At 45.9% G+C, this 14,814-nt stretch overlaps 1 protein-coding gene across 3 annotated transcripts in view; it reads left to right on the forward strand.

The window, feature by feature from the left end:
- Window positions 1-14,814, forward strand: part of plcl1 (phospholipase C like 1) — a 47,085-nt gene that overhangs the window by 19,069 nt on the left and 13,202 nt on the right. For all 3 annotated transcript variants that reach the window (XR_014125260.1, XM_027026274.3, XM_081720608.1), the window contains exons 2-3: window positions 12,940-13,563; window positions 14,594-14,814. The exon at window positions 14,594-14,814 is cut by the window's right edge and continues 1,498 nt beyond it. Coding sequence is in view for 2 of the 3 variants with exons in the window: in XM_027026274.3 (XP_026882075.2) it covers window positions 12,940-13,563; window positions 14,594-14,814 (845 nt within the window). In the remaining variant the exon portion in view is untranslated. The remainder of the gene's footprint in view (window positions 1-12,939; window positions 13,564-14,593) is intronic.

Here is a 14,814-nt window from a genome sequence, read left to right on the forward strand (position 1 = left end):
TACTGCTCTCTTCTTTGATTTGTGCCCGTATATACAAATGAGCGAAAGATCAATTATGAAGCTTAGAAGCTCGTCTGCCGGCAGAAACGTTGTGATAAGGGACCCGTTTCTCTTTTGACCCAGTGACCTTACTGCATAGCATTCAAATTCTCCCAATTTTTCTCTTTATCTCTCTCTCACTCTGTCTCTATCTCCCACTCTTGCTTCCTTCTCTGTCATTCTTTATCTGTCATTCTTTCCCTTCATTTAAACTGCGGAGAATATGGACGAGGGGATCTGGGGCTTTGACGCGCGCCGTTAACATACACTAACCGCTGCCGTTGTTATGGGAGGATCCTTCAGGGCAAAGGGACTCGGCATTTCCACGCGGCCTCTTTATTCGACAGGTCCATGGAGCCAGCGTAGCGCTCAGTTGTGAAGTCAATGGCTCGTCGTAGGAAGTGGCGTGACCTTGGCTCGTTCTGTGGGAAGCAGCCCAAGGTTCCCTGCACGGAGCAGTAGATGCGCAGCTTTCCTTGCTTTTAGGGGATACGTAATCTAGCAAGTCCAAACGGAGGTTTGATAAATAGCCTGCAGTAAAGCAAGCCGGTCAGAAACAGACAGAGTCTCCGTCTGACAGTAAGGTTATCCAGTTAGGGGAAAACATGATTATATGTAATGATTACATGTATATATTACAGGTCTTCAAATAAGATTGCTGCGTCATGAATGTTAGGCCTAGATGAACATAAATGATAACATGGATACTCATGAAGTCCATCTTCTGGCCCTTGCTGTGGAGGGGTCATTGCGTTTACAAGTTAGATTTTTTTTTTTTAATAAAGTGAAAAGAATCATCTTTTTGAAGCCAGTTCATCTTCGTAGAGTTGCAGACCCATCGCCAGATTCAAAGTGGTAATTCTAAAGATAATTGCAGTGGGTTTTAGCTCAGTGGTCATTACTGGGGAGTCAAAAATGCATTACACACTGAATTCTGAAAATGGCGCTGGTTCTCAACTTTTGCCATTGTTCTCTCTAAATGTAGCCTGAAACATGGAACAGGTCCGTCCATTAGAGGAGGAGGACCAATGGGGATCAGAACTGAATTCATAAGCGATGCTTCAGAAAAGTGGAGCAATTTTCACTTGCCTGAGGCTCTGATTGCTTGCCCAACAAATGGGAGCTACTGAGCTATACACAGTGCTGCACTATGTATAGCCTGTATATATGTGTACTGCACGTGGCCTGTAACTATGTATATTGTATGTTGCCTGTAATTATGTATACCGTATACATGCACCCTAAAGACAGAGCTGAAGCTAAAAGCCCCGTGATAAAAGCAGGACCAGAAACACCTGCATTACAGCCATAGCAGAGCATCTCCACAGAAGATAGCCAGAGCCATGTGATATCTGTGGCTTGCAGACTTCAGGCAGTGAGTGACTGCACAAGATTTTGCAGCCAAGTGATATAATATAATTTAAAATTAAATTATTTTGTCTAAATATTCATGGTCCTCCGCAACTGGTAGACTACAGTGCCCGCCATAATTTTTGGCAAAAAATGGTAAAGAAGAAGAAAAAAATTGTTTCACTTGGGTAAAATTATGATTTAATATAAAAAAATATGTTGTAGTATTTGGCCTCCATTTAGTGCTTTGTGCAACCTATCCATGCCAGTATAGCAGCACTGAGCTGTAACGCCAACTGACATAGAACTGGGATAAAGACATCTGAGAGTTTTCTTCCATATAACATTTGATAGAGTCCAGAAAGTGATCACTCTTAGCAAGATTCCTGCAACTGATGGATGAAACAAGCTCCACAACACCACCACCATTCAGAGTTGGACAGCTTATAGAAACTTGGAAAGTGCATAAAAAATCAGGTGTTTAACGTTTTTTGTAAGAACTATGTGTGCTGAATTGTATGGGCGTCTAATTCTGCTGTTTTTAGTCAGTTTGTTAACTGCTGTATATGCCGAGGGTTTGTGGTTTAGCTTTATTAAACACTACCCACGACTCTGTGAGCGTTGTGTATAGTTCAGCCAAGTGCACCCAAAAGATTCAATTACACTTAAAAAAAAGGAGCTGCCACATGACTTTCACTAATTACTTCCTCCGGGCAGCTGTTAGTTTCAGCCCCTGATAAACCTTGGAGGAGCAGGCAGAAGGTCTCTCTAAAACAAAAATAAAACAAATCAAACCAAAGCAAAGAAGTTGCATCAGTGTTTGGTAGGGTGAGGGAATGATTCACGGCAGTGACAAAGCTCAATAGCGCGTTTGTGTTCCCCTGGTTCAGTCAAAGGCAGCATGGTCCACTCCTGTGTCCACAGCATCGTGGTGAATGTGCTGAGCTAAGAAGGCAACTAACATTGTTGTGTGGGTAAGTGCCAGCCAGCTGGTTAACCCTCACACCACACACACATGCGCCGTCTCAGTCTCGGTCAAATTTGACACCGGTGGCAATTAATACATCTCCCCAAACAGGAACCGGGTGTGACACGACACGGCTTTGTGCTAATTTTTTTCTGGGTGGGGGCTTGGTGTGCATGCAGTGGTGCAGCGGTCCATGGTGCATGGTGCACGGTGTCAGTTCACACACGCCATGTGCACACCTAGGTGCTCCGCCATCACAGACGCCTGCTTATAGTTTCCATGAAGTTGGCCAGTCCAGATTATTATCATATACTTGCTAGAGATGCTGGAAGCATCCTCATTTTGAGAGTGCAACTCGGATGTTTGTGTGTGCTTCAGATCCTCGTGTCTGTGGTAATTAACTTGGGGGCAGGAACGAGCTTTGCTAATTAAAGGCCTGGAACAGCTCCTCAGGACTCAAGGCACCCAGAGGACTGGAGCTTAGTCACTGTGCTCTGTTCTGCTGTGTCCCTGTAACCTTCTCGCTGGGAGTCCTTGGATTGCTCTTCCTGAACGATATAAAAACACATTGCACAGTCAAACTGAGGCACTTAATCTTGAATAAACACAATTCTGTTGCAGGTATATTGAGCAATACCCTGGAAAGCTTTATTTGCTGTTAAGGTAATGCCAAAGAAAATACAGCTATTAATGTTTTATTGCCCCGGCATGTGCCACTCACCCCGGGTTGCTAGGCAGCAGATATATAGTATAATTGCCAATCATTTGGCGGAAATGTTCTGCCAAACATTTAAAATGTCATCTTTGCACAGTCTTGTATATAATTCCATAGCTGTTCTCTTCTCTTTGTGCCTTACTGATGAGGTTTTAAATGTATTTGCCATACAAATACAAAACAATCAGATATTTGTTTGTGATTTCTCCTTTTTTTAGTACTGCAGCTCTTTTAAATCCAAAACCAGCATTCGTTGTTGTTACCCATCCCCCACAAAAACTTGAAACCCTGGAATGCGCGTCTGCTTGTTTGTCAGCCTGGCATGGGTAGCTTGGGCTACCCAGTGAGCCTCCTCTGTCTTGGATTTGTTACTAGTGATGAGGGGTTTCTGTAAATCCTACCTGTGCTTTCTCTCCCCAGCGTGACTACAGTGTCTGTGATTGCTCTGCTGTGTGTCTGCTGTGGATATGGGGCCCCAGGAGGTGCCAGGATGTGTCCCTGGAAGGGACCAGGATGTGTCCTGAAGCTTTTCAAAGGCAGGAAGGCAAAGAGGAGCAAGAAGAAGCTTTTCTCTCCATGATGCATAGAGAGACTCAGGAAACCTTTAATGTATTGATAGTCAGGTTAATTAAAAAACATTTTTTAAAATTAATTAATTTTTAAAATAAATTAAATTCAGGTCACTTGAAATGACAAATGTATACACACATAAAATATATTTATGTACAGACACCTTACAAGGGTAATTAAAACATTTTTTTCCATACTGGACTGCATGCAATATTTTAAAAATGAAATATGAAGGTTAAATGATAATAAAGGGTAGGTCAAAATAAGCCAACCGATAAACAGAAAAAGAAGTCACACACCATTTTATACTCCCACAGTAATTTTAATAGCTTACATTAGGGAAATTTGGAAAATAAGGTGTATGTATGTCAAATGTAAGCAAGGATAAAGGAAGGGTTAAAGTACCTCAGCGCGAGTAGAGAAAACCAAAATGAAAATGTTATAAACTTAATCATGCCAGCTGTATGAAGTGGGCAGGTGAGATGGTGGTGTTTGTTTGAAGTGGGCAGGGGAGATGGTGGTGTTTGTTTGAAGCTGGCAGGGGAGATGGTGGTGTTTGTTTGAAGCAGGCAGGGGAGATGGAGGTGTTTGTTTGAAGCGGGCAGGGGAGATGGAGGTGTTTGTTGGAAGCGGGCAGGGGAGATGGTGGTGTTTGTTTGAATCGGGCAGGGGAGATGGTGGTGTTTGTTTGAAGCGGGCAAGGGAGATGGAGGTGTTTGTTTGAATCGGGCAGGGGAGATGGAGGTGTTTGTTTGAAGCGGGCAGCGGAGATGGTGGTGTTTGTTGGAAGCGGGCAGAGGAGATGGTGGTGTTTGTTTGAATTGGGCAGAGGAGATGGTGGTGTTTGTTTGAAGCGGGCAGGGGAGATGGTGGTGTTTGTTTGAATCGGGCAGGGGAGATGGTGGTGTTTGTTTGAAGCGGGCAGGGGAGATGGAGGTGTTTGTTTGAAGCGGACAGGGGAGATGGAGGTGTTAGTTTGAATCGGGCAGGGGAGATGGTGGTGTTTGTTTGAAGCGGGCAGGGGAGATGGTGGTGTTTGTTTGAAGCAGGCAGGGGAGATGGTGGTGTTTGTTTGAAGCGGACAGGGGAGATGGAGGTGTTTGTTTGAAGCGGGCAGGGGAGATGGTGGTGTTTGTGAAGCTGCATCAGGTTAAATGCCCTAGTCAGGAATCACAGCACCTGGCAGACAATGTTTAGCACTGCAGTAAAAGCAGCTTCTGAATAACATTGAAACTCACTAAAACACAGAATTTACTCTTACACACCCCCTTTCAGTACACTCAGAACTATCCCTGAAGTGATCAGGCATTGCTTCTGCTGTTCCAGTTCGTGCCTTCATGTGCCTTTCTCAGGGGTGACTAGTGGTCAAACAGGGCAGAGACACTGGGACCTGTCATCCGTAATAAACTCCCAGGAGGGCATCCAGCAACATGACACTTGCTGACTGCTTAAAAAGTGATTGCTGAAGCTCGGCCTCCCTTATCCCCTCTGGATCGCTTATGTCCAGTCTCCATCTGAGCCAATGTCTTTTTCATCTCCAGGTCTATAAGACCCATGGAGCCCTGAGGAAGGTCTATACAGGCCCAGGGAGCCCCTGGGAAGGTCTATACAAGCCCAGGGAGCCCTGAGGAAAGTCTATACAGGCCCAGGGAGCCCTGAGGAAAGTCTATATAGGCCCAGTCTTAGACCTTCACCTAGACATTGTCTTCGACAGCCCTGTGACTTTGAGAGCTCAAGAAGCTCTCAAGGAGCATAAAAAGGGAGGATTTGTGAAGAAATACAGTCGTGGCAAAGGGCTTGGCAGGCTGTTGCTGGAGTTAACAGCATATCAGAGCCCTTGGAGGAGTGCCCATAATGACAGCTGATTGTTTTCAGATAGCGATCTGAATGTAGGCCAGTGGAAGCTCTGTAGATTATGTAAGCTGCATACAGCTATCCTCTCATAATGTTGCACTCTTGGCTGTATGAGACCAGACATATGGTCAGGTTCTGTCAGTTTATGGTGTTAAGTGTACTTACAAAGCTGGAACTTGTCAGCTGAAAAAATGCTTATCTGCTGTACTCTCAGATGAAAAATGTCAAGGTGGAAAAGTGTCTTAGACACTACAAATTCTACAGGGCCTTGAAAAGGTATTCACACCCCTTGAACTTTTCCACATTTTTAAAAGATATTTTATTGGGATTTAAACGAAAGTAGCAAGTAATTGTGACGTGAAAAGAAAATTGTACACGGTTTTCAAATTTTGTAATAAATAAAAATCTGGAAAGTGTGGCGTGCATTTGTATTCAGCCCCCCCCTGACTAAATTGCCTTCAAAGGTCACCAAATTAGCAAATAGAGTCCACGTGTGTTATTTATTCTCAGTATAACTACAGCTGTTTTGTAAAGACCTCAGAGGTTTGTTAGAGAACATTAGTGATCAAACAGCATCATGAAAACCAAGGTATAAAGGTATAAAGTTGTGGAGAAATGTAAAGCAGGATTAGGCTATAAAAAATATCCCAAGCTATGAACATCTGACGGAGCACTGTTCAATCTATCATCCGAAAATTGAAGGAATATGGCACAACCGCAAACCTACCAAGACATGGCCGTCCACCTAATCTGCCAGCCCAGGTAAGGAGAGCACTACTTAGAGAAGCAGCCAAGAGGCCCATGGTCACTCTGGAGGAGCTGCAGAGATCCACAGCTCAGGACAATCTGTCCACAGGACAACTATTAGCCGTGTACTCCACAAAATCTGGCCTTTATGGAAGGGTGGCAAGTAGAAAGCCATTTTAAAAAGCAAGCCATAAGAAGTCTTGCTTGCAGTTTGCCACAAGCCATGTAGGGGACACATCAAACATGTGGAAGAAGGTGCTTTGGTCAGATGAGACCAAAGTTGACCTTTTTGGCCTAAATGCAAAACACTGTTTGTGGCCGAAAACTAACACTGAACATCACCCTGAACACACCATCCACACCTATAAACATGGTGGTGGAAGCATCATGCTGTGGGGATGCTTTTCTTCAGCAGGGTCAGGGAAGCTGGTCAGAGTTGATGGGAAGATGGATGGAGCTAAATACAGGATCCTGGAGGAAAACCTGTTAGAGGCTGCAAAAGACTTGAGACTGGGGTGGAGGTTCATCTTCCAGCAGGACAGCGACCCTAAACATACAGCCAGAGCTACAGTGGAATGGTTTAGATCAAAGCATGTGTTAGAATGGCCCAGTCAAAGTCCAGACCTAAATCCTATTTAGAATCTGTGGCAAGACTTGAAAATTGCTGTTCATAGACACTCTCTATCCAATCTGACTGAGCTTGAGCCATTTTGCAAAGAAGAATGGGCAAAAATTTCAGCCTGTGGATGTGCAAAGCTGGTAGAGACTTACCCCAAAAGACTTGCAGCTGTAATTACAGCAAAAGGTGCTCTCACAAAGTATTGAGTCAGGGGGCTGAATACAAATGCATACTACACTTTCCAGATTTTTATTTATTAAAACATTCGAAAACCTGTATCATTTTCTTTTCACTTCACAATTACTTGCTACTTTGTGTTGTTTTGTCACATAAAATCCAAATAAAATGCATTTAAATGTGTAGGTTTAACATGAAAAAATGTGGAAAGGTTCAAGGGGTATGAATACTTTTTCAAGGCTGAACCCTAAAAAACAATTATTCAAGGATTTTACCACTTTTCAATTGTAGCTAAAGGTGTTCATCATACTTCATAAATTGCATGTACTGTATAATTTAGAACATTATCCCCAATCCACAGACATCCACTGAGAGTGCAAGGACTAATTCAAACATACAGTACATCTGTGCTGAAGGCACTGGACCCATCAGAGAAACTTGTCTAACCAAAACAGCGACCTTAAAGCCTGGCTAAGCCTTAGAGCTCATACTTCATTATAAAGCAATTTAAGACCCAGCATGGAATCAGAGCACTGATTGTTGACTTTCCAAATTAGACCAGCGAACTGAAGAGCCGTTTTGAATGTCCTGCAGTCGATTATTTTCATCATGCACAATAGCATTTCATCAATTTCCATTGCTGTTCTGAAATGTGGAGCAAATTGTGTACACTTGGGTGGTCTAGTGACAAACAGTGGTCCAAATGCCATCTGTTGGGTCTCTTTAGAATAGTTGATAACCCTTAACTGATCAAATCAGGGCTGCCTAGCTGCAGTCCTGCAGCGGTACCATCCTATAGTTTAGTTTCAGCCTTTATCTTACGCACCTAATTGAAGCATTCAGTGACACCGAAATGTCGGTCACGTGTGTTGTATTTAAATATGGCTGTAGGGTTGGGTAGCCCTAGACTGAATTCTGTGTTCTCTTTACCTCATTTCTAGGTCACTGAATGCTCAGTAATCTTCTGATTCATTATTTCCTGCCTCAATGTCATGATGCATCAGTTCATTTACAGCTAATCTCGGTGTCACAGCGGTTAGATAGCTAAACTCATTGTGGGCTAAACCATGATCACTCAGCCTGTGGCTCAGTCCAGATTATTCCTGCTGGTACAGTGGGAGGGGAGCAGTGTGGGTGTGGATAATTTAGTCCTTATGCAAAATTGGGATTATTAGTAGGACTGGAGTTTTTGTTCCATCCTGTGGCAGGGGGATGGCCGCGCACGAGTTTGGTGCAGGTGGTGGTAGTTGAGGGGAATTCATTAGCCTCTTAATTAATTCATTAACCACTAATATTTAAACGTAGTAATGAATTAGCCCATATATGACAACTTCTTTAACCTTCACAGGACAGCTGATAGGCAGTGGTGAAATGATGATACGGTTTGGCAAATATTTTCGCACTGCGTAGAGCTGTAGAATCAGAGGCCCTAGGCAGGGAGACAGAGCACAGACAGGGCCAGGGAAGGGCTTGGACATGTGTGGATAACCAAGCAATCCCTAGAACACCTAAGACATTTCTATAGTTTCTTTAGAAGATTTCATTTTTAATGTGTGAATGCTATAAATTCTAATTTCATAAATAATTAAAGACACTAATAAAAAACCCCTGATCATTTTTAGACAAAAGAATGTACAGCCAACACAGGTGATTTGATTTGACCAATGGGAGCAGCACACACTGAACTATTAACCCAACCTATTGACCAGCATGCACTAAAATATTAATGCAGCTATTAACTTGAACTATAAAACTGAACTATTAACAAACTGTTATAGCCTAGTATTAGCGAAGCATTGGTGTTAGCATAATGGATTGTGTTTTACTTAAACTTCCATGTATGGCGACTCAACCATAAGGACATGGGAATGTTTGTTTGTGAACTTATCATGGCTACGGGTGATGGATAGGTCTCATGGAGGTGTTGCACTTGATGACAACACACTCATTGCTTTATTATGAAGATGTCTAATTGGTTTTTTCCTCTGGTGCTTATTAAGAATCTAATGATATTGGCAGTTGTGGCACAAATTCGAACTCCTTATATGTAGCATTAGGTCTACGGAACAGAATACTGTTGATTCATTAGTTGGGGCGTTGGTAACTGGCAGCATGAGAATGTGATCTCAGAGGGTGAAATGTGCACAAACCAGTGTGTGTTGCTTGCTGCCTCTGTGTAAGCCCTGGCTTTGTAGTGATTGTGTGTTTTATATTCAGAGGTCTGTTTACGTAAGCTGGCTTGTGAACATTACATCTGTATCCCATGAGCTAAATATCTCGCTTTGTGTTTAACACAGAATGTCATTGTAACTGTCACAGAGCAGGTACTGTGTACATGAGTGTGTGTGTGTGTGTGCATGCACGTGTGCACGTGAGAAGGGGAAGTTGCAGTGGAAATTAAAACGTGGCCGTTGGCACAGTGAAGGGAAACCCTACGTTTCAGAGTGACCTCGCCGATAAGTCACACAACCCTGTAACACCAGAAAAAGAAACTCTTTGACGTTGCCAATAAAACAGAGTGATAGTTCATGTTCTTGTGAGTCTCTGTAACGGCATTGTAATGGCAAATCGAGGACATTTCACCAAAAATCAACTTACTCCATCTTTGAATAGTGGATGCATAAGTGCCTTCCAGTATTACTGTGATATTTGGTGGTGGTTGAGCCTGCCACTGATCGGAGTTTCTATAGAATGAAATGAGCGGCCTCCTCTTGGCCTCCTGTGACATGCCTCTTTATTATTGTGCCAAGAACAATAAGCTCAGCATAAACCGGTCTGTCCAGCATCAACACAAGCTAGAGGAACTCTTCTCTCGCCTGCCAATGTTCAGGAGTCTTTATGCTTTTCTCCTCGTTTCTGTCAGCGCAGCATGACGTGACTTGCAGGCCATGTTTGTCGTGTTCCTGTCGGTTCTCGTGTAGACACCCTACTGCAGGATGTTGGCCTGTCAGCGCCTGGCCCTTTCCCCTGCCCCTAGCAGATGTTAGCACTAAGGAGGGAGATTTGTGAATGTGCATGTTAATAGGGCCTCGGAAGACTCGGAACTAGACAAGGGCTTCTGGCACGGCAGCCCGCGGACGCCAGATGACTGAGATGGAACACTCCAGGACGGACCGGGCTCTTCCTGAAGGGCTGTAACTGAGCTCTTGCTGAAAACGGCCTGGGCGGATTCCGTGGCCAGGTCCTTCTGGAACAGCTTGTCTGTGTCACATTGTTGTCTTGTTCCTAGAACCTCTTGGATCTGTCATGACTTTCAGTCTGTATCATTTTCTCTTTGACCACCCCTTCCTCTCCATGTCCCCCCCTGACCGACCACCTTCTCCAGTTCTCCTGTTCTCTGCTTCTCCCTTCTTCCTTTCATTAGCTGGAGATGGGAACTATACTTACCCACATCTCCCAGTGCTGGTTTGTCTTTCCTGTAGCTGTATTATCCAGCTTGCATTTACAGAGTGGGTCATTGCTTATACTACTCCTGTAATTCATATGATGGTGAGAAAAGATTCTTCCGCCTGCCTAATCTTCTCCTGCTAATTTCGTCCCCAATGCAGTTTTTTTTCCCTTAGATATCTTTCAGCTCTCCACTGATATCATTTTTGCCACTTAACCTTTTATGTAATTTCCTTTCCAGCTTTTTTAAGTGATCCTCCTATGTTATCTCTGCTTCTGTTGGCTCCACTTATCTCTGCTTCTCAGTTTCACCTCCTTGCCACTTGCTCTTACCGTCTTCTCGTGGTATTTGGCATTGGCTCTGTGGCATGAGTTCGGTAACTACGAACAAAAACTCATCTGAAAGATGAGGACTTGACTTGTCCTCAAGGCGTCCTTGTGAATGCTGGTGTGCAGCTCTTTGAAGGGGTCGCGGCTGTCCATCTTCCCATGTCCACTCCCCTGACGATCTTTATACCTCCACCCCCCACCCCCCGAGCCGCACAAGGGCACCGCCACCGGGCTCGGTCCTCCGCGGCTGGGCTGCTCCACCTGCCGGGCTCAGCTCTGCTTGAGCGCCCGTTGACCTGGTTGCGCTGCCTGCCGCGAGTGCTGGCTCATCATGCGGGTGCTGCTCCGGAGATCCTGAATGGTTCAGAGGAACAGCCATGGTCAGCAGCGGCAGCGAACCGAGACCGCGGGTCGCGCGAGGACATTGGGTTTCCGCCCATTCTATGGACCTGTCCTTCGACTCGGCCGGTCCATTGGCCAGTGAGATCGCACCTGTGCGATGTTCAGAGCCGGCTCAAATTCCGCTGCCTCTGGTTTCTGTGTTACAGGAAGGAAGGATCTGCTTGTTCCAGTTCCATTAGGCAGTGTGTAACATTGCTTAGTCAAGGATTCAGGCATGTTGGTTCCCATCACCCTCACAGTACATTTAATCATCTATACACATACACAAACACACCTACGCAGACAGGACACGAGTCATAGGTTTCATGCATAAACATCATATGTTGATGCCTACCTCTTTTAGTCCAGTGTCGCTCGTGACTCTGCGAGGCTGGTAATAAGAGCCATAGGCAGTAACCCAGATTTAGTGTCCATTGTGACTGCTGAAATTACATCATGTGTTTGTTTTGCAAGTTTGGTTGAAGATTCAATTGTGGGCACGAGGCTATAAATAGTCCGTGCTGAGAGCTGCCTTTTCAAAGGCAGGCCTATGCCTGACGTGGCTGCATCTTTCACCTCGGCTCCCAAGAGGAGGGTGACTCAGGTCGATGGCCTCAATATGTCAGCGTTGGGTTTCTGCAGTTTGCTGTTCGGATAGCAATGCCCCGTGCGGCAGATGAAATCAGCCTCAAATTCATATCGCTGTTTCACTATGGCTTCGCGCCGTCGACGCTACTCCACACCTCGGTTATGCAAATCTGTGGTAACTGAAGCAAGGCTAACGCATTTCATTCAGAAGAAATCAAATCTGAAGTCTAATACGTTATGGTCTGGTGGAGCTGTTTCCCACTGTCCGCAAAATTCAGCCCGCAGCGGCGATGCTGAGCTGTTCGTCCCTATATTTACCATCGCAGTACCTTTACCGTTATCAAAACAGCCACAAAGAAGAAAAAAGTCTGAACTGGATACAGAAGAGCAAGCTCAGCACATTCAGAGGTACAGTCTGGGTCAGCCTGGCATACAGAGATCAGTTTGTGTGGAGCACTTGTTGGAAGCGTGCACACAAAACTCTCAGACTTCCCGTAACAGCTCAAACGTTTCCACACAGACCAGGCAGTTCCTGTATGACGGCGGCTTTAGGACCCAGCTGGCGCAGGAGAGGAAATGGTGCTTAATTATCACAGAGGATGTTGGATTGATTTTTAGATCACGCTGGAAACGCGATGTGGGAACTGATCGACCGCGTCCTCAAACTCAGACATTTGTTCTACAAAAAAAATAAACCCAATTTAATAATTCCAGGCTGTTTGGCTGATCCTACAAAGTAGATTCTCATTTTCAGATCGTTAATGTTCAGTGTTTTTTATTTGTGAACTCCGCTTACATTAAGTACGGGTTCAGTCATTTGATATGGGCGTTTTGTTGTCAGGATGGCCCTGTCAGGCTAGATGCTCGTGGTTAAGATGACATACCTGAGAGGAAACTCACTGCGCTCTGGATAGAATGGAGTGTGGCCAGAACCCCATAGCCCTAATTTATAGGAAGTCAGATGATTTGTGCAGTTGAAATGTTTTTTATAGATGTACATATTTCACAGTTCAAAGAATTTTGACATACCTGTTTTGTTTGGCCTTCAACGTTCCAAGTACTTCTGCAAGGTTACTTATAATACGTTCCAAATAAGTTCTGTCACGCTGCCAGACAAAATTACCCTTTCATTTATAGCTTTTTTTTCTTTAACCTCTATTGGTAAAGACATTTTCTCCTGAATCATAACCTGACGCAATTCTCTTTGTCCTGCAGGACCCGTCGGTGGCTAAGGTCAGCGGTGGGCGAAAGAAAACGGTCTCCTTCAGTAGCATGCCTTCCGAGAAGAAGGTCAGCAGTGCGGCAGACTGCCTGGCGTTCATGCAGGGTGGCTGTGAGCTGAAGAAGGTGCGGCCCAACTCGCGCGTCTACTGTCGCTTCTACACGCTGGACGCCGAGCAGGGCTGCCTGCGCTGGGAGCCCTCGAAGAAGGACACCGAACGCGCCCGCCTCGACATCTCCGCCGTCCGGGAGGTGCGCACGGGCAGGAGCACCGAGACCTTCCTCCACAACGGGCCGTCGGACCTGCTCGCCGAGGAGGCCGCCTTCTCCATCCTCCACGGGGACGAGTACCAGTCGCTGGACCTGGTGGCGCTGTCGGCGGACGTGGCCAACATCTGGGTGACGGGCCTGCGGTACCTGGTGTCCCACCCCGGGGCCCTGGGCGGAGGAGGGGTAGGGGAGGGAGGGGTTCTGGAGGGCAGCGTGGGGAGCAGGATGAGGAGGGACTGGCTGGCAGCGGAGTTCGCGCAGGGCGACGAGGATGGGCACGGGATCGTGTCGGAGGACACGGCAGTGGCCGCCATCTGCAGACTCTGCCCCGGCATCAAGGAAGCAAAGGTGAGGAAACTCTCGACCCACCCTGACCGCGTCCTGAGATACGCAGGCAGGCCTGTTCATCAATACTGACCGCAACTGGGGTGAATACGGGAGAAATTATACCCTCACTGGAAACTAGGATCTTTACATTTAAGAAATGGGAACGCATCCCTTAAAAAAACCAAGGCAGCAAGCCACCAATTGTTTTGGCATTGGAGCTTCTCGTTAAATAAGTGAAAGTGAAATGTTAGCATTGTCAGCAGTGAAGTAAGACAGGAGCAGGTGGTCCACAGACCAAAATAGATCATATGGGAGCAGGATATGGGGTGGACACTTGTTCCAGACTGTCTTTTCTTGTTATGGTCTCCTCAAGCTGGGTTATTAAAAAATCCTGCAGCTTTATACCGACTGAGTGTGTGGGCTTGAATCTTGCAGCTGCTGAGACGGAGAGTGTATGTGTGCGTGGGTGTGGCTGTGTCTGGTGGTGAGAGAGAGTGTCTGTGGTCAGCTGAGGAAAAGCAGGAACCACAGTCTTTGCGTCAGGGGCTGAGAAGCATCTGTTGCGTGAGACGAGAGAAGAAGAAGCGTGAGAGCGTCCGGTGGAGGGTGGCGCCCGTGCAGCTGGCTGTTCGGTTCCGCTCACTGTAGGCCTCGCCGTGGCCTGGCGTGCGCTTGCAAAGTAATGCTTCTGGGACAGTTTGTTATTACAGTTGCTGTGGGATTTTTATGGAGGCTTGATTTAGAGACAGATCGATAAGACAGATACCGGTTCCGAGACAGAACGGTGCGATTTCAAACAGTCTTATACTTCCCAAGTCCTTGTTGATTTAAGCCCTCAGGCATTTTGTCAGAAGGTATCATGAGACCCTTTTTTTTTTAGGTCATGCCACTTCCGTCGGTATAACGCAGTGGTCCTGAGATCAGCATGTCAGCCGACGAGCCAACGTTTGCAATTGTACACTTATAAATATAACTATAAATAAATGGTCAGCGGTTGTAATAAGGTCATGCGGGAGTTTACTAACTCGCCCTCTCATCTCTTTTGGTTTAGGTGCGCCTGCGCTTTAAAGAGATCCAGCGTAGCAAGGAGAAGCTGACCACGCACGTGACGCTGGAAGAGTTCCAGGAGGCTTACTGCGAGCTGTGCACCCGGCCTGACGTGTACTTCCTGTTAGTGCAGCTGTCCAAAGACCGCGAGTGCCTGGATGCTCAGGACCTTCGGCTCTTCCTGGAGTCTGAGCAGGGCTTGCCCCTGGCCACCACCGAGGGCTG

Source organism: Electrophorus electricus, chromosome 9 (assembly GCF_041902795.1).
Source record: "Electrophorus electricus isolate QZ-2024a chromosome 9, ASM4190279v1, whole genome shotgun sequence".
In the NCBI taxonomy this organism is placed as follows: Eukaryota; Metazoa; Chordata; class Actinopteri; order Gymnotiformes; family Gymnotidae; genus Electrophorus; species Electrophorus electricus.